Here is a 19,542-nt window from a genome sequence, read left to right as displayed (position 1 = left end):
GGCGATCTCCTGTCCACACAGCTCCAACTTGTCTGCGCAGATCTGGTTTGAACCCACAGATTTGAGAGGTTTCGCTCAAACCTCCAACTCCAACTTCCAGGTTTGCACACACCTCAGGTTGGTGCAAATCTTCTGTCCACACGCAACGATCTGTCTGCGCAGATGTGATATGCGCAGACAGATCGTTGCGTGTGGACGGGCCTTAACAACGTTGCAGAATTTTGCAACTGAAGTATTTAAGACAGCGGTTGTTAACGTCATAGGTAAAAAGTAATGTTCAGGACCCATAAATAAAAGTAAACATCTGAAGATGGGTGGGGCGTAACTCGTTAGCGTGACGTTGTCAGAAGAGAGGTGCCATTCATATTGGGGTGGGTTACTGCATAAACATTAGAGGCGCGGGTGTGATAGTTCGGCCATTAAGGGCTAGGAGCGCTGCTGTCGCGTCACGTGGCGATTCTACCTGCCACCTGAAGTATGCGAATCAGGTCACCAAAGACCTGCCTGCGCTAATGCGGCTGTGGCCGGTGTTGGGTTTCTTGATTTATTTTAAAAATTCGTAACTGTGCAGAGACAAAATTTCTCTTCCTTGCGCAGTCTTCTGGTTTGAATAAATCTCACTGTTATTGCCTTATTAAATAACTGTGTTTATTAAGCCTTTTGGTACCAACACACAATCACCAACCGTAAACATAATGGCAAAATGTTCTTCAGCGCCAGTGATGTGTTCCCCTGCTTCGGTTATAGTTAGTCCTCGCTAATGGCGAACTGCTCGCCGAACTATATTGCATAAATCACTCATGATTTCATTTGCAACAATGTGATACCTACCACACACAGTACAACATAAAGTGTATGGATTGTTGTTGCTATCTCTTTGTGAGATGGTGAATTTTCTCCCGGTTTCCTCTTACTAGATGTTTGTCTACAGATACGGCAGCGCAGCACACAAGTGATCGAAGCGTCAGCATGTGCGCATATGTTATCGCGGCGCGCACACACACAGCTGCCAAGGGAACGCGCGCATTCGAAGGGCAACGTAGGGGTCCACGTCAGACACGAACTAGCTGTTGCAGGCAGCATTAATACCACATTGATTCTGCACGTTTTCGTATAAGAACATGGGCGTCTTGGATCATTGCTTTTCTAGTTATTGACAGTGCAGACTGCGGAATAATTACTTTTGCTAGAAATGTCACGTTTACGGATGAATTGAGTTACAAACTGGAAAACTTCCTCCTAGTGTTTTCCTCCCATCGAATTGTTTCACGGAATATATCATCATGAAGTTGGAATACTCTCTCTTATTCTTTGCTACCGAGTCACTTGGTTCCACCGACTCAGAAATTTGACCCGATGTTCATTTTTCTTCTAAAAGTTATTTGTCGACGAGTCTCTGCCTTGTACATATATCTACTGCGTTTTGTTTCGAGACTTTTGATGTCCACGGGCGCACTAATAGTAGTAATGCTTAATCAGCGTTCCTGTTACATCCCGCTTAGTATCGCCAAACAATGAGTGCGCGGCAGTTGCTGTAATTAATACACACACACACACACACACACACACACACACACACACACACACACACCCCACAGTGGGACGGACGTATAAAGATCCCTGGAGGACATGTGCCAAAACTTCAAATGATACTTTCTACTAGCTGTTCATATCAGGTTTGGAGAGACACGCATGTTTATGTCTACTTATTAAGTTTCCCCTTGAGGTTAAAGTGTGTGGCACTTCCTTCAGATGTTGTGACGCTAGACAGAAACAAATCTTAAGTCATAGTGTGACTGATTTCTTTAGGAAACACCGTCCTCAGTTTTGAATGGTGTTGCTGACAGTTAGAACAGCAGCAGGTCCTGAGTAATGAATGTTGCTTGCTATTGCCTCTCCCAACTGTTTTTTATTGTATTGAACACAGATTGCAAACATGCTTAGTTTTGGATCACGCCTCATGACATTGTATAGAAACGTTTTCATGTGAGAAGCTTTATTGTTCCTGCATTGACTTTCTATTACTATCTTTTAAATTGCTTCCCTTGATGTATTCTGCTACAGGGAATCAGTAGGCATTAAGGCTGGCCATATCCGATTATTGTTAAACACCCCTGAGTGACACCTAGATATCAAAGTGCAAGTCAAAAGATGTGAAGAGCCAGTCACATGAACAGTGTTACTCCCAAGAATGGTGTATAGTGACAGGCCGTAAAAAGGATGAGAAAAATTCTTTTTAAGGACTTCAGTGTGCATTAGATAGATCGTCTAGCAAAAATCTTTCCTTACCAGACTGTATTTTGCATTTTTGCATATTATATGCTTGGTTCAGTTCAAAGACAAGAAAACAAATACAATAAGATGGAAACAGTTTATCTGCAGAGCACTCTTTCTAGCAGTACACACAGAACTGTTTGTTACCAACATGTAAAAATCAAAGGAAAATCCAGCATGGAATGGAACAATATTATGAACAGGAAAGTTTCTACTCACCATCTAGTGGAGATGCTGAGTTGCAGATTGGCACAACAAAGAGACTGTCACAGATAAGGCTTTTGGTTAGTAGGACGTTCATCAAAAGTATGCACACACGTAAATGCAACTCATATGACTGCAGATTATTTGTGACAGTCTTTTTGTTGTGCCTATCTGTGACTCAGGATCTCACTATGTGATAAGTAGCAACTTTCCTTTTCATAATATTTTACTAGCTTGTGCTGCATTCAGAAGTACAACAAATAAAATGATCAGACTAATTCCTACTAAGTTGAGTGTTAGCACTTTCTTCTGCTGATACATTCAGTTCTAATGAACTGTATGCCAGTTCTAATGAACTGTATGCCAACAAGTATCTTCTCTTGGCAGTTGTGCACAGCAAAGTCTAAAAACTGGTGTACTTTATGAGCAAAGATATTTGTCAAAGATTTGATTTAGGAAAACAAAGCCTTGGTACAAACTGCTTAACTTACAAAAATCCTCTTACGTTAACCCAACCACAAGGACCCCTGTTCAAGAAACAGTATTCACAAGTAGTTAGATTGAATGTTTCTTAAGCAACCTTCATTTTGGGGAATTAAGCTTTCTCAGGATCTTTCGTATGAGCGATTTGTAGGTAGCATTATCAGATTTCACTGAAAGTCACTCTAGACAAATAAGATACTAGATAACAACAACAGTTTGTAGTGATATAAATTTTTATAGTAGGAAAAAATTACCTTCTGATTTGCTTTATACAAAATTTGTTGCTCATCAGGTGTGCTAGTTTCCACACCAGAAGCTGAGCATCCCAAAGTTTCTCTGCATTTTGTAATTTTGTGACTTGATATCCCTAAATAAAATTGCATCATCTGTTAACCACCCCAGAGTTAAACGCTGTCTGGCAGACTAATAATTTATTTTGCATCCTGTATCACCACCATTATAATAGGAATTTAATCTAATCTACACTTCTGAGAAACAATTAGTAAATGTGCAAGTTGCTCTCCTGTCTGCAAAGTTTGAGACAGCAGGATGGGTAAGGCACTGGGCTCGAATTCAGGATGACAGAGGTTCAGCTTATGTCCAGAGTAAGGTGTTCCTGTTTTCTTAAGTAGTTCATGTTTTCTTAAGAAGCCTAAAGTAAGTGCCAGGATGATTCATCTGTAAAAGAAACTGCTTGTTATTCTTCCTATCCTCCTCATACACCCTTCGCTCATTCTTGCTAAGTCGGCCTTACACAACAATTTCCCTTTATAACTCCAAATCACATTTCGAATAATGTTGAAAAGTTTTTTTCTGTCCCTGACTTCCTCAAAAAGTTCTCTTTATTGCAGCTTAAGATGCTATGTACTTACTCCAATCACTTTGAAAGGAATTAGTGCAGTCAAATATTTGCTACAGTCAAGTTATGTACATCGATAATTGTTTTATAAGTAGTGACGTTTAAATATGTAGTATTCTTTACTCTGTGAAGCAGTATAAACAAGAATACAGCAGATTTTCACACCATTTACTGGATTTGGTAACAAAGTATTTCATTACTTTTGTGTGTTCTTGTACTAAATTAGAAAGCTTGTGTTAGATGTTTCATGATAATTTATTTGTAGATTGCATGCAGTAGCTGTCAAGTCACTATAGTAGAAAGTAGTTAGCATAAAGATTAGTTGCAACTCTTCTTTGCTGTAGGCAAAGACATTTCATGTATATGGAGCAAAAAAGCTTTATTGTGGAATTGTTTGCCATAATCTGAATTAGAATTTCAGTGAAATATACACAAAAATGGAAACCAAAGGGATGGATATGTCTAAACATCATTTAAAATAACTGTGACTGATTCTATGTTGTTAGCCTGGCATTCACATTGCAACTGTTGATGTCACAATAAAGTGACTTCTGTCAGTAAGGAAATACATACTGTGAATTATTGTTCTTTATGTTGAAAGATATACCAAGTATGCTTCATTTTGTGACTGTTTGGTTTAGTCACCTATGAAAAAGGTTTTAACATTAAAATTTTTACTGGCTTGATATTTATTATTAATGTTAATCATGTTTCTGGATACTATCAGGTCCAACACTACTAACACCTGCCAAATTAAGTGTTTTAATACAGTTATGGACAAGATAAAACAGACCAGTGATTAATGTTAACACCAATCAAGAAAAGTTACAGTTATCCATACTTTCAGTGATAGGTCAAGAAACACAAAATATAAAGTAATTAAATTCTTAAATTCTTTTAACAGTGTTGATGCAAACAGAATTAAAAATTGCTGAATGTTTAACAAATATCACATGGTCACCATAGAGGCAGTATTAAAAATCAGAAAAATGAGGTCAAGGCATTGCAAATGTATGAGTAATGAATAATTACAGATTCCTCTGAACTTGTCCTATTATTAAGTAAATTGGCTTAATATATGCTAACTGGTAAGCTCAAAATGCAGTAACAGTTAAATGCACTGTGTAGCCACATTAATCTGCAGCTAGATTTGTAATATATTTCAGGTGCTTTCTATGAGCGAGGAATTACGCCGTGCACTGTATGCCAATAATTCCACCAGTATTGACTTGGAATTTACATTGCCAGAACTTTCGGGTACAACAGAGATTTTGTCAGAAGAGCACAGACGCAAACTTTGCAGGCACTTGCCTGCCCGAGCTGAAGGTGAGTGCTTCTACACCAGATTTAGTTGTGTAGTGTATTGTCCTTAAAAAAGTTAATTTTTCAATGAAACCTCATACTTTCTGGCAGTTATTCAAATGTTAAAAATTTGACCTCCGCTTTATGGTTTTGAAAATGATAGTTTCTGGTTTCATATATGAATTTTCTTGGCTTCCAAAATATTTAGTGTCATCATACATTGCTATCAGTAAAGTGTACACTAGTGCATAGTACCTTCAGTATTTACCTTAGCAAATATGTGAAGTAGCATAGTAATCAAAATGTTTTGATTAGAGCAATGAAATGTACAAAATAGTTCTTACTGCAATGTTTCATAAAATATCAGTATAATATGTTACTTTGCAAGTAAGGAATATTCTTCTCCAAAGAAATGCTTTTGCAGCACTTGACCTCCTGTTGCCTATTCCCATGTTTCCTGTCCCCACACATTCATAATCCTATAGTTCTTGTCGTCCCACCTTACTGCTTCAGAATTGACTAAAACTTTGATATATTGATCAGAACAACTACCTCATCATTTACTAATTATTCAGATTTAGCTACCATTCCACTTCTTGTTCATGAACCTCTTTCAGAGGCAGCTATTTTGTAAAATATTGATGAAATGATTTGTTTCAGGGTATGTGTGGACACTTGTGTTCAGTACCTCACAACATGGTTTCAGTTTGAACTCAATGTATCGGAAGATGAACAGGTTGGAGAGCCCAATCCTCTTAGTTATAGAAGACACAGAGAATAATGTGAGTAAAAGTATTTGTCTTACATGATGACAGTATTGATTTGGCATTTTTTCCAGAAAAAAATAATCGTAAATTTTTAGTTTTTGTAGGGAAAGAACCAGGTCTTTTGAACATTACCCATTAGTGATTGTTGGAATTTGAAGGTAATAAATTATACCCACTTCAGTAGCAAGTGGAATAAATGATCTTAATGTACTGCAAGAGTTTGAAGCACTCAAATTGTATGGCAGTGCTTGAAATATTTTTCACAGAATTTATTATTATGTAGAAACGTTCGCATGTTCGTTTTCTCTCTCTCTCTCTCTCTCTCTCTCTCTCTCTCTCTCTCTCTCTCTCTCTCTCTCTCTCTCACACACACACACACACACACACACACACACACACACACACTAATGTGAAGGAGAAGACCCTCTGAATGCACTCATGAGAGACTTTTAAAGTGTTACATAACCTCTGATTCAATGTCTGAGGAGACTTTCTCTTTCCATCAGTAGTTGTGCATATAATTTTTTGTTCTAGTTACTGGTCTGCACAAGCTACAGTCCACATCAAATACACATCCACATTGATCCTGTATGTTTTCTGATGTCAGACATCTGTTTTCCACTAGGTTGTCATCTCAGGCTGTGTGTCAGGCCACCTCCATTTCATTCTTATTATGGTCATAGTTAAGTCATACTTTTCATGGTGTTTGTTTTTTGATCTCCCTCAATATTTCCCAACTGCATATCTCCATTGATTACTGAACAGATCTTAATTTTTAAATGCTTATGGCCTTACAAGTACATATCTCCGACAACCTCGCTAGAATAAGAAAATGTTGCTTCATAGTCCAGGGAATGTAAATGATGAAAGGAGGAAAGATAAAAACTCCCTGTATAGATCAGGCATTGCGTAATCAACAAACACAAAAAAGGCTGTAATCATTGCTAAGCTTTCATAAAATATCCTCCTCCTTAGTTCGCTACCCCAAAATAGGCAGTATCTCATTTTATGCCATTAAAATTGTCCTACATTCCATTAAACTGTTAAAAGAGCATTAGGTTTCACAATTTTTTTGTCCTTAAACAAAAGATAACAGAAGAGCTTGTTGTCTATTTAGTCAAACTCTGTGTAGTAAAGTTTGGGGGAGGGGGGAATAGCTGGGTTTGTGCCATGACCTCAAGCTGTTTGCCTTAATTTCCTCAGTCCACTACTCCCAATACTTTTTCACTTGGAGGGAATGCCAGTGCCAAAGAAACTCACTTCTGGCATTAAGACTTCAAATAAAACTATCCACGATACCAACCAGGTAGTTCTTGAAGAGTTTAAGAGAAGAGGGCTGTGTGTCTCTACAGAGTTCCAGCAGTATCATGCAGTGAAATATTTACCATTTATTTTAATTGAATCAACTGTGGATTCTTAGTGAAACATTGTAAATTAACTCAACAAAGACTTTTTTGCCTTGTTTCACTAATTTTACTATTGTTACACAACCTAGGTTGTTGCACAACCTAGGTTTTGGGTTATAAGCCCATTTACAAGTATATTACTGATTCCAAAGATGATAATGCAAAGATAGTCATCTCAGCTTCTTAATGTATCGATCCCAGGCTTAATAGGAAATTACTTCAATGACAATTTTTGACAAATATGGAATTACACAATTCAGCAATTACACTAATGTGACTAGACCTAACTAGGAATAAAGTTAAGCATCAGCCAAGGACTTTGTATAGGTTGACTCCTATACAGAAGATAACAGCAACCAGCCACTTTTTATAATGCTATTTCTGTATCTAACAGCACCGTTACTGGTTTTGAACCGATAGGTTGAGTTTCAGATGGCTAGTTTGTGTTTTACAACTTGATTTAGCCATCTGAAGATGAACCTATCAGACACCAATAACAGCACTGTTTAAATAAATAGCATTATAAAAAGTGGGTGATAGCTGTAATCTTCTGTGTAACAGTCAGCCTATATTTTGTACACAGCCACGGGCTGAAAATCTGTTTCTGACAAAATAGCATCAAGAACTTTGTATCTACTAATGTATTGAGGTCCAGAGTTTGACTTCTATCCCGAAGTTGTGATATCATCTGAAAGGGGTGAATAATTGACTTGGGTTTGCCCGTTTAATAATAGGTATGGGGATGTACACATCTGTTTTTTCATTTCTAAAATTTCTAACTGGTTGAGTTTAGCCCCGTTTTCCTCTTTGTAGAACTTATACATCTGTTATGTATTTGTGGTTATTGTTAAGGCAATGTTCCACAAAGGCTGAATTGGGTTTCTTCAATTTCCAGCTTCTGTGGTGTTCTTTAAGCCTGGTGCAGATTGACCTTCCAATCTGTCCAATGTAGCAAGACTGACACTTGGGCATATAATTTTATAAACCCTGCTTTTAGTGATGTCCGGTTGTTTGTCTGATGCACTGAACAAGCAACTACCTATTGCCTTCAAAGTGTTACTTATCCTGTTTGGTATTTTCACTATAAAATGCAATCTGCACCATTTCTTTTCATCTTTTTTTGCCTAGAATTTTGTCAATGACTTTAGGATCAAATCCCTTATTTAAAGTTATAAAGTTAAAGTAACAGTAAAATAATTAGTGAAACAAGACAAAATATTTGTTTGTTCAGTGGATTTACTTACTGGGTTCAGTGGTGATGGTAAGGTAAAAGCAATGAGGGTTAAAGAAATTTGCCAAATTAGAACACTACCGAGCTGCAGTTGGCAGCATTAAGATTGGGAATAGAGTAGATGGCTGGATTGTCATAAAACCTACCAAATTAAGCAAGAGGTCATACAGTTGTTGCAAGTCTATCAACGTTGATCTAAACTTTCCAACACCTTCAGTATTCTATAACTGTGGGAAAATACTTTGTAAATAACACAAAGAGTTCAGGCAGGAGCTACTCAGGATGACATCAGGCATATAAGTAAGAATGCTTCTCACAGTGATGTGAAGATGGTCACTATTTGAGTGATACAGGAAGCCCTGTATAAAGTATTCAGTGATATGTGGAATCTTGAATAGTTGCTCACAAAGCTGGATCAATCGCACAGTGATAAGAGTAATGCATCTCCCCATCATGTGTGATACATAGGATGATCTATATGTGTGTATTTCTAGTCAGCAATTACTAACAAAGTTAACAAAGCATCTCCTGTGAAATTTAAAGAGTTTTCAGTCGGCCTTTTTTAGGGGTAAATGTTTTCAGTCAGAGCTGACAAACAAATACAGAAACAGTTGCAACAATTAACGGGGAAAATAAAATAGCAGCTTCAACAGCACATAGGGTAACTTTGTTCATTTTTGTTCATCAAATTGTAAAAAGCTCCTAACGTAAAAACAGAACATACATTTAGATTTTTCTTGTCTACTTTGTACAGCAGAACATTGTTCGGAAGTCACGGAAATTAAGCAGATGTGCATAGTATGATAAAAATCAATGCCATGTTACTTTAGTACAAGGGGAAAGGATGCAGTTGTGTACAAAAAAATGTGGAGTAAAGTTCCACACAATACAAGTTGACTCTTGCATTGGACAACTGAGTGCCATTCTTCAGCAATAGAGCTAATTAATATCTCCAAATATGAAGTATTTTCCATTCCATCATGCAGTTAGTGAGGGAGTGCTAATAAGACCTAACAGAAGAAAAAACTGGGAAGTAATTCATGATGATAAAAATTTGATTTCATGTGTAATAGTTTTCAAGGGCACCTAGAGTTAATAATGCCCAACATTTGTTCCTGGCAGAAGTATTCCCAACAAGAGTAGAATGATATAATGCAATAGTGATTTATCATCAATTTCTAAATCCAACTATAGTTTGTAAAGTAGTGTTAGATATATTATCACAAACATCATTTTATTTAAGGCTTGTTTTTAGCTGATCCTCTGCAGTAAAGTTCACCACTGGCACTACTGCAGAATTTGGTCACAAAAAACAACTCGTGCACTACACAAAAAGTAAAATTCGTCCAGCCATAGTTTTCGCTAGAGGAAATAGAGGGAGACAATCCTCAAAGAGCTGCAGCAAATAGAGATAAACATCAACAAAGTACAAGCAAATTATGGGAATGTGATCTGTACACTGTAGTAACAATAAACTATAACTATAGTGGCTATTTGTGATTGTGAGATAAAGATATGTTACCTAGTAAATTAGTGTCATTGCTTTCAAATGTGCTGTTGTGTTCTCAGTTACATAATATAATTACTGTTTCTCCCTTGTTGATGGCTTAGTGTTTCCTTGGTTACAATAACATTATTTTCAAAGGAAAGAAAGCACAGGTAGTTAGGAGACTTATTCGATATGAAACAAACTGTGTAAGGCAAATAATATTAAACTATCTGATTATAGAAGCTGTGAGACAATGAAATTACATTAAAGTTACGAAAAGTAAATACTGTATTAAAAGTTGGAGACGGAAATATTCCAACAACAGGATATTAATAAAACATTACTGTAGGAAGACTGCATGATACGTGATGAAAACACATTTGCAGAATAACAGTAGTGTAGTTGTTATTTAATGTGTGTCAAATCTGTTAACAGGTATTTGGTGCCTTGACATCATGTGCCCTGAAAGTGAGTGACCACTTCTATGGAACAGGAGAATCACTTCTCTTCAGATTTACACCAGAGTTCCAAGTGTTCAATTGGACGGGAGACAATCTGTATTTCATAAAAGGCAACAATGAAAGCCTTTCAATTGGAGCTGGCGAGTAAGTACTAAAATTGAAACCATTTTTAATTTATAAGCTATACATGTAAACAGTATGCTATGAGCATTTTACTCATACTCATATCCACAAGCTAGAATTCTCTTGATTTCCTTTTATATATTTGAATCTGTGAGCATTCTCAGTACTTCCACATTCCTGAGATAATTTTTTGTTAGTTTTTTCCTCACTGCTCATAATGTTGGAATCTCTTCAGATGTTCATTGCCCAGGTGCCAACATGTTAAAAGCATGGGGCTCCACTCCACATCATGTTGCTTTCAAACTGAGGGTAGCTTTAAGCTTGCAGCATGTTGCTGTCAGGTCGATTAATATCTGAAGAGGACCAAGTCTGGTGAACAAAACTAGTAACAAATGAAGTAGTCACAACTTGTGGCAGTGTATTTGTACATTCATGACAACTGCTGCATTCCCTGCAGGATGTGTTAGCATTTGTTAAAAAAAAGTAGTTGCTTTCTTGCTTAAAAGCAGTCCTCGCAAACACGACACAACCCTTCAACTCACGCCTAGTAAACTCCCTCTTCTTTTATGAAAAAGTCTTGGAGACATTACACTCAGTTGCAACTAAGATTGTGATGGAAGTAACCACATATTTTCTAAATCGGGGTATAAACACCAACATCAGTAAATCCCAGTTACTAACACTTAAAACAACTGGTTCTCGTGAGGCTGAAATAAACAATATTTGTGGTGTTACATCAGCAGAAACAGATAACATTAAATTTCTTGATGTACACCTGGACAAAAATCTGAACTGGGTAAACGGCATTACTAATTTGTGTGAAAGAATTGGTAGTATCTTGTGAGTTAGTTGGCAAAAATTGTGCCAATCCACACACTAAAAATTGTTTACTATGGAACAGTTAATCCATTCCTTAATTATGGTACTGAACTGTGGGGTTGTGCGGCAGACTTGCACCTAAACAGAATATTAGTTCTACGGGGAAGAGCCATTAGGTTAAGGCATGGACTAAAATCCACAAAGTCCTGTCGTGAAACTGTTGTCCAACATAAATATCTAACAGTATATTCCTTGTATTTGTATAAACTTATTTACTTTTTACTATTCAGAAAAAGTATAGTAAGTACAGTGATACACATAATTATGATACTAGAATTAAGTGGAACTACTTCAGGCAGAGGACAAAATTAAAAATAACTGACTATAGTCCTTACATTACTGGGCAGATATGGTTCAACAAGCTGCCACAAGTGTTGAAAACTTCTGAACCAAAGCTGTTACAAAGGAACTTGAAAGCCTTCTTAGTAAATACATGTTTGTCTTCATTCAGTGAATTCTAACCTGCTTGCCCTCTCTTGTAACATCTAATATAATTAGAATACCAAGACAAATGTATGTACCATAACTGTATGTAAATGTTATGCTGTATTCTACACAACCTATCTGTCATTTGCAAAAGAGATCAGCTAGAAGGCGTACATGCAAAAAATGTAAAATAAATAATCAATCATTCAGAGGTTGATTTTAATCTACATTTACGAGATCAAGTAAATCTGGTTTATGCCATTTATTAACTAACTTCATTTTCTAGTCTAGTTCTTGGCTATTCCTAATTATTAAAGTTCTCCTTAGTGCAAAGATTTACACAACACAATTTGTCATATTAAGTGGAGTTGAAAAATAATTTGCTAAAGCCTCAATGGAAAAACGGTCAGGGAATGGGTGTTCTCCTTTGGTAAAATGTAGACTTAGTGCTTTGTTTGTGGATTTATAAATATTTAAAGTTCGTTTCTTTGTCTCTTTTCAGTGGAAAATTCGGTTTATGGTTAGATGGTGACCTCTATCAGGGGCGGACAGAGCCTTGCAGTACTTACGGAAATGAGCCTTTGACGCCACAGAAAGACTTCGTTGTGAAGACCTTGGAATGCTGGGCTTTCATCTGAACAGTGCTGCTGAAAGTGCTCAGATTCTAGGAATGCAAACAGAATGACATTTGAAAATACTGAATGCATGTTTCTGCCAGCTTTATTTTGTAAGAAGTGTAATTGAAAAAAACTGCTAACGTGCAGTTTTATTAAAAGTTTATCCTTGATAATGGACTGCATGATCTGGAAAAATGTGTGGAGTCACCAGGCTCCAATAACAGCTTTGTTTGATAGACAATATGTTGTTTTGTATTTTTGTGTGGAATATTTAAATACTAGGATGCTTTTATGTATCATGTAGAAGGGTGATATTTCTTCCAAGAAGAATAATGGAAATTAGTACAAGGATAATGCATAGAATTTGTACAGTGTACATAAATTGTAACTCTGTAGTCTGGTAAGTGTACAGTTGCTGTATAAGAGATTAGTCAGGTAATTTCTGTCCGTGAAATAGGAAATGAATTTGTAACAGATCACTCAGAATTATTGAATAACAGCTGGTGAGATATGCAGTGCATGGTTATACTTAAGAGCAGACTGTTTTGGTCAGTTAGGCTGTTGAACAGTGAGTAATGAAAGTTGTCAAGCTAAGGTGAAATGAAAGTGAATTAACCATTGTTCTGGAAGATGATTTTTTAGACTGCAGATGATTACACGAGTTACTTTTAGATCAATCTGTTAAGTGCAAGCAGCATGTTTCTCAATTAATTGGTACTTGCAGAAGGTGAACATTCTGTGTTTGAAAGAGGCTAATCTATAGAAGAGTGAAGACTATTTCTTGATTTCAATGAGGAGTAACATTTCAAGCACACTTCAAATTGTGTGTCTTGCTAATTGTATGAAATCACTAAAATCAGACATTAGAAACAACGAAATTTAGTGTATCACATATCACAGTAAAAGTTCGAAATTACCAGATTTGTATGAACTTAAATTGTGCTGCTCTGAATATTTTATTTAATAAAGACTGGTGCAAAGTTACCATTCATATACCAACTGACTGATAACTTGGAAGCTTTTGATGAGATGGACAGTACAGTTACCAGTAATTTTTTCTGAGATCTGACACTGTTCTCTCAGTGTTTCGCATTTGGTAAAACTTTGTGTTCATGGAAATATCTGTATTGATTTAAAAAAGAAAAAGCCTATTCAAACAACTTCGTTAAAGCAGTGGGACTGTTAAACCACAAATTGTCTAAAACAATTTTAAATTATCGACAGATACAAAATAGAAGTTTACAAATGCCATATATACACAAAAAGGCATTATGTTCTATTAGCAAAATAAAAATTCAGTATGTAGAAATGGTCACAAAAATGACAAGTATAATGATGAAAATGTGAAATATCATAGTTTAGATCAATATATTTGTATGACACTATCCTTCAATATATTTTTTCTGTATTTTGCTGGAAAATGTAATCTTAAATTGCAGTAAATATTATAAACTAGAAATGTTAAGAACTGCTCACTTCAGAAGAAATGTGGAAAATACAAAGCATTCTGCGGGCAGCCTTGATATTCGATTAGTATTTAAAATGGACTTAATGCTTTGGGCTTGCCAAACCATTAATGCATACAACGGATACTGTATAAAATTGTTAGTGTTGCCTTAATTGTGTGCAAATGCAAATATGTTGAATATGCGGGAGATGTGCTGTTTCCTGCTTAATTGTTGCTGTGTGTGAATGAATGTGGTATTTTATTTTTTTACACTGATGTAGTGCTGTTTTCTGTACTTGTTTTCTGCCATTATATTCATAATAATGTACAGTGAAAATAATTAAATTTATTCTTGCAGTGGCCATAAATGGTTGCTTCATTTGCTTTTATTTTCCTTTTGAACTTGGTTTCAATTTGTTTGACTGGTACAAAGTGTGTAAATGAGTGATTATTATCTGATCTTCAGATAATTACACATGCAACATGATTTTGCTTAGACATTTTTCAGACTGATTTACACATGCAGCAACCAAACTTACTTAGACCAGGAACCCTTGCTCTAGAACTGTTCGCATACAGAACCTACACATATAAAATGTCAGCTTTGGCATGCAGTGTTACAAATTTAGCTGTAGCCTTTAGTTTTTTTTCCCCTGCTTTGATAAATGGGTAGTAATGTCTCATCTCAAGTTCACATAGTTGTAGAATCAGAAAAGTTTTGATATTAATTCTCGCATAAATCACTTAGTTTTGTGAAAAGTGCTAACGTAAAAGTTATTGAAGCTAGTATTACTGCCAGATTATTTTTATTTTAATGGGTGTTTTTTTTCCAACTCAACATTGCTTCAGTCATAAGTGTGTGCATGATTGTCTCTTCTTATAAGAACTCGATACTCCTTTTTAAGATTTTTGAAATTCATAGAGCCTAAGTCTAAGCATGTTAGACTGCATATATGTTTATTAGGTGAAGTTACATTGTTACAAGCTATTTAGTTTGTTACTGGATGTTGACATGTATTTGGATAAAGTAATGAAAATATGAGAGGATGTTACAGTGCTTATTTTTTGACATTAGTTGTTAGTGACACACTACATTCCAAAACTTTCAGATTATGTAACAATCCTCTTAAGAAAAGGGTGACATATGGTGACAAACTTGGCATGCTCTGGTGGCTGATGTATTACCAAGATGACTTGTTACAGATCAAGGGAAGATCTGTGTAGCAGACAGTTATTTTACTAGGGCTATAATTATCAGAACAATAACACTTCCTCAAATATTCAACTTTAGGATTATCCTAATTTCTACACTGTTTATGAATGTCAAAATATAATTGTTAATTTACAGAGTGATAAGGTTCTTTAGTTTGTTCTACCCATGCCGTCTCCAGGCACTAAATGAATGACTAAATAAAAAAAAAAGTACACACACATCGGAAGCATGACTGTGACATGTAGAATTTCTAGTGAATCTGAATGTGATACATTTGTTTCTGCACTTGTGTTGTTTACATAGTTATTAAAGGTAATGGTAATTAGTATCACTTGCACAGCTGCCTGGCTGAACTATCAACGTGAACCAGTTATTTATTTCATTTACACAGCTTTGAAATCTTAGATCATTATGAAATGGCAAAATAGAACAAATTTAATTATAGTAGTGACTGTAGTATAGAACAGAGATTGCTTCATTCACTGTTATTCTGGTAACAGCTAAAAGAAATTTGTTTACGAGTAGGTAAAAGATACAGCAAGTGTTCAATTATTGGTAGAGCTGCCACATTGCAGGTGCTAAACCTTACACATTTTTGTCAAGTGAAATGTAAGTTTGGAGTGATTTTGATGGTGATGCAAAGTTCATACTCTGCCTTTCTTAACAAAGACTCTTGTTGCAACTTGTGCTGCAGCATCGGAAACACTTGGAGACATTGATATGTGCCTGGGTGGCATAGTGTGTGAACTGGTGACAGATATGATCAGACTTTGCATCTGGCAGTGTTGATAACACATCAAAACAGGAAAAGTTTCTCATGCTTTCTTAAAGCCTGTTCAATCTGATGTCTTCACACAGTTTTCAATGTTTATTGTAATTCGTGTGTTGTTCGTGACTTGAAACTTGCCTTCCTTTTCACATTTTCTGGGAATATCTCTGCCCCTTTAATGCTTATTTCTTTCAGATATTTTAATAAAGGAACTCAAGAACAAGGCTCACTTGCGGCATGTACTGCCAGCAGGACATAACCAGGGGGTGGCTAGATATGGCCCCACCAAAAGTGGGGGCGCAGATACAGTGCAGAAACTGGAAAAATCAGTTTAAGAATTAGGTTGGGGCTAAAAGGTGCTTATCCATACATGAAAATAGTTTTGAGAATATGTAAGACAATCCCAAAGACTGTAGCATCTTACGAATGCAGTTTCAGCACATTAATGCCGCTAGCTACATTTGAAAGTCTGCCTTCACCTTCATTTGACCTGAATTAATTTATCTTGTCAAAAGAATGACACAGCTGCCAATCTCCAGTGACCTAATTAATGCTCAATGCTAGGAAATGGAAAGTAAAATTATAATAAAAAGACTGTTGATGGAAACAGATATTTTGCAACTCCTATTAAATGTCCTTTATTTCTAAAGAAAAATTTATGCACTAAAATTTGAGCAGCAAATAAAATGTGCTTCATAGTCTACCATACTAAAACTAATGTACAGTCCCATAAACTATACTATACAGATTTTGATTTCCTTTTAAATTTTTAGGAAGCTTACAAAATTTGTAATTTATTTACTACAATGATACATCTGACTTATTATTTGCAATATTCTTCATAAATATACATTTACATAATTTTTTTTCAGTATTGCTTCATTTATATTATACTTATTTACAGACTTTAAATCTGGATTGAAAAAACTACAACAAGGCAGTTTCACAGGGGGAGGGGAGGGGAGTGGAGGGGGGGGGGGGGTTGCAGGGCACAACTTTGACGGGGGCCACAAGATCACATTGTTAGGGCTCTGGCTGCAGGGTCTTTGAATGATTAATTAAAAATATTTATTTATCTATTTAATTTTTTTTAGTAAAGACCTCATTTTATCGAGAGCACAATTCTGAAGTGGTGTGATATTAAAGAATACCGAGTGGAAAAACAAAGAAATAACCATATAGGGCAGCCATTTAGCAGCATATAAGCACAAAAAATAGAAGACTCATTCTATTATTAGTCAGAACTGACAGATTTTTCATTTTTTGTCAAAAATGAAGACTGTTCAGAGTAACCTCAATTTAATAAAAAGCCAAAAAATTCTTAGTTACTGAATAGTGAGTATTCTATTCACTTAAAATTGAAATAAATATTTGGTTTGTTCGACATTAGAACTGATACTTTACATTTCTGAGTAGTTATGAAAAGAGGTACTATTCATAAACATTTTCTTGAGTCATTAGTAGCCTGAAGAGTTTGACTCAATACAATTGTGTCTGCCCATTGCCAGTCTTAAGAGTCAAACAATTTTTTGTGCAATATCTCTCTAGTAGTCATTATTGCCAAATTTCCATTTCCCTGTGTTGTGTTTGAATAAATTGCCCTGAATTTTGAACCATTGTCACTATTTAAGACTTGTCAGATACAGAATGTCACTATCTACAGCAAGAGAAATATATATCAGCAGAAAACATGACTAGAGTGGCTACATTGCATGAAAGATACAGGCCTTCCACACTGCTGCTCATTCTGCAGCAATATGCATAAAGAATTGAGCTTCCTTGCCATATTCCCTGTACCAAGGGCCTAAAAGTACCAAAGGAAAAGTCCATAACCTGTAAACACTAAAGTTCTGTTCATTGCCAGTACCATATCTTACAGAAATGCCCAAGAAAATGGCCTATGTAAACCAAAATATTAATTACAAATTATAAAAAAAAAAATTTACTGTTCTTGTTTCAGTACATTTCCAGTGAAAACCATTTTTGACTGACTGTATTTAGTCTGGTTTCTGCAATGACTGAAGATGCTAAAGAAGTCCATTCACAACCTATATTTGATATATTAGGGTCTTTGTCCTGAACTTTATTACTAAGTCCACTTCTATGCTGTGGATTTATATCAGTGAAATATCTTTGACTTTCCATGAAATATCTTTGACTTTCCTTGAAATACTGGTTTTACACCAATATTAACTCAGTGACAGGTACTACATTTTTCAGCCAAATCTTAGTGGTTTTTGCATTGGAACCATTCTCATTGCTGAATGAAGCTGCCTATGTGCTACAATTTCACGTTTGTCTGTCACCAGGAGAACGATAATCAGCCTTATGCTTCTGGTATGACACCAACTCGAAAACATTACTGTAACCAGTTCTCCCAATTACTAATAAAATGTTTCATCTCTACTCCTATTGGTTAGGTAGCACAGTGGTAAGACATTGGACTCACTTTGGGAAGATGACAGTTTAAAATCCAAACTCTGGATGAGGAAATAGGAATTTCATTTCCATAAAACAGTTGAAGCAAATGCCGAGGTAGGTCTTGTTAAAGGGACATGGCTGTTTTACTTTCACATGTTTTTGCCAATCCATGCTTGTGCTATAGCTCCTATGTTTCAGTTTTAAATGAGTTTTAGAACTCTTAACCTTACTTCCCTTTCTTCTCTCATCCTATTTGAATTATTCTCAGGACTGTGTAACCATTCAGGCATTGCCATAATTAAGAAGAGGAAATTTCTCACATTGTTTGTGAGCCTTTATTGAATAAAGATCCTTTAGAAGACGTCAGTTTTGCTATTCTTCCTTCTGCTGTTGAGAGCTGAGAAGTATAAGTTACTCCTTGTTACTGTAGTAATACTAACAAATTTGTCACTTGTGTTAATATATATGGTAGGTTTAGTGTCATATGTGTGACAAGCTATGGTATAAGTAGACTAGCAGCTGTTTCTGGCATAAATAAGGCTAGACGATGTGTACAGTGGCTACCACAGAAAGGTTTGTAACATATCTACAACATATTATCATTACACATTCTTAAAAAAACAAATGCATCTTTGGCCATTAAGGGTTGCAAAGGTCAACACAGTACTCGGAAAAAAGTGTTTTTTTTTTAAATTTTTTTTTTATTTATTTTTTTATTTTTTTTTTTAATGCACCTTGGAATGGCAGTGCTGGACACATGAGCAGCTTTGGCAAAAGGGCAGGTTTATTTCTTACATTACTCTGGCTTTGCAAACAGTCGGCTGTTATGGTTTAGCAAGTTTAAATTTTGTGAACACTGTATCTTTAAACCACATCTTGTTTGCAGAACATCATACACTCCTGTTTTGTATTGTACACTATAAAGTTTGTCTTTGTAGCTGTTGAGAACCACTTTTGTCAATTGTGAAGGATATCTCTATTTCTTTTTGGAGGAGGAGGAGGAGGAGGAAGTGTCAGATTTCTGTAGCAAGAATGTAAAGCTATCTCTGGCTTTATTGATCATGTCATGTTCTCTGAATGCTCTGAATACATTTTGTTTATTCTCCATCTATATAGAATGAAGGAATAATCAAGTTGCAGCTTAAAAATAGCTTCATTAGCTAGTATGGCT

At 35.8% G+C, this 19,542-nt stretch overlaps 1 protein-coding gene across 14 annotated transcripts in view; it reads left to right on the top strand.

Moving 5' to 3' along the window:
• LOC126162000 (nuclear receptor coactivator 7) overlaps nt 1-14,336 on the top strand; it is a 790,565-nt gene extending 776,229 nt beyond the window's left edge. For all 14 annotated transcript variants that reach the window (XM_049918207.1, XM_049918209.1, XM_049918219.1 and 11 more), the window contains 4 exons: nt 4,987-5,146; nt 5,783-5,904; nt 10,451-10,620; nt 12,407-14,336. In XM_049918207.1, coding sequence (XP_049774164.1) covers nt 4,987-5,146; nt 5,783-5,904; nt 10,451-10,620; nt 12,407-12,542 — 588 coding nt within the window. In that variant the 3' untranslated portion in view covers nt 12,543-14,336. The remainder of the gene's footprint in view (nt 1-4,986; nt 5,147-5,782; nt 5,905-10,450; nt 10,621-12,406) is intronic.
• The last annotated feature ends 5,206 nt before the right edge of the window (nt 14,337-19,542 follow it).

The sequence above is a fragment of the Schistocerca cancellata genome, chromosome 2 (genome assembly GCF_023864275.1).
Source record: "Schistocerca cancellata isolate TAMUIC-IGC-003103 chromosome 2, iqSchCanc2.1, whole genome shotgun sequence".
In the NCBI taxonomy this organism is placed as follows: Eukaryota; Metazoa; Arthropoda; class Insecta; order Orthoptera; family Acrididae; genus Schistocerca; species Schistocerca cancellata.
Note: the sequence above shows the minus strand (reverse complement) of the source record. Positions and strands in the feature narration are given on the sequence as shown.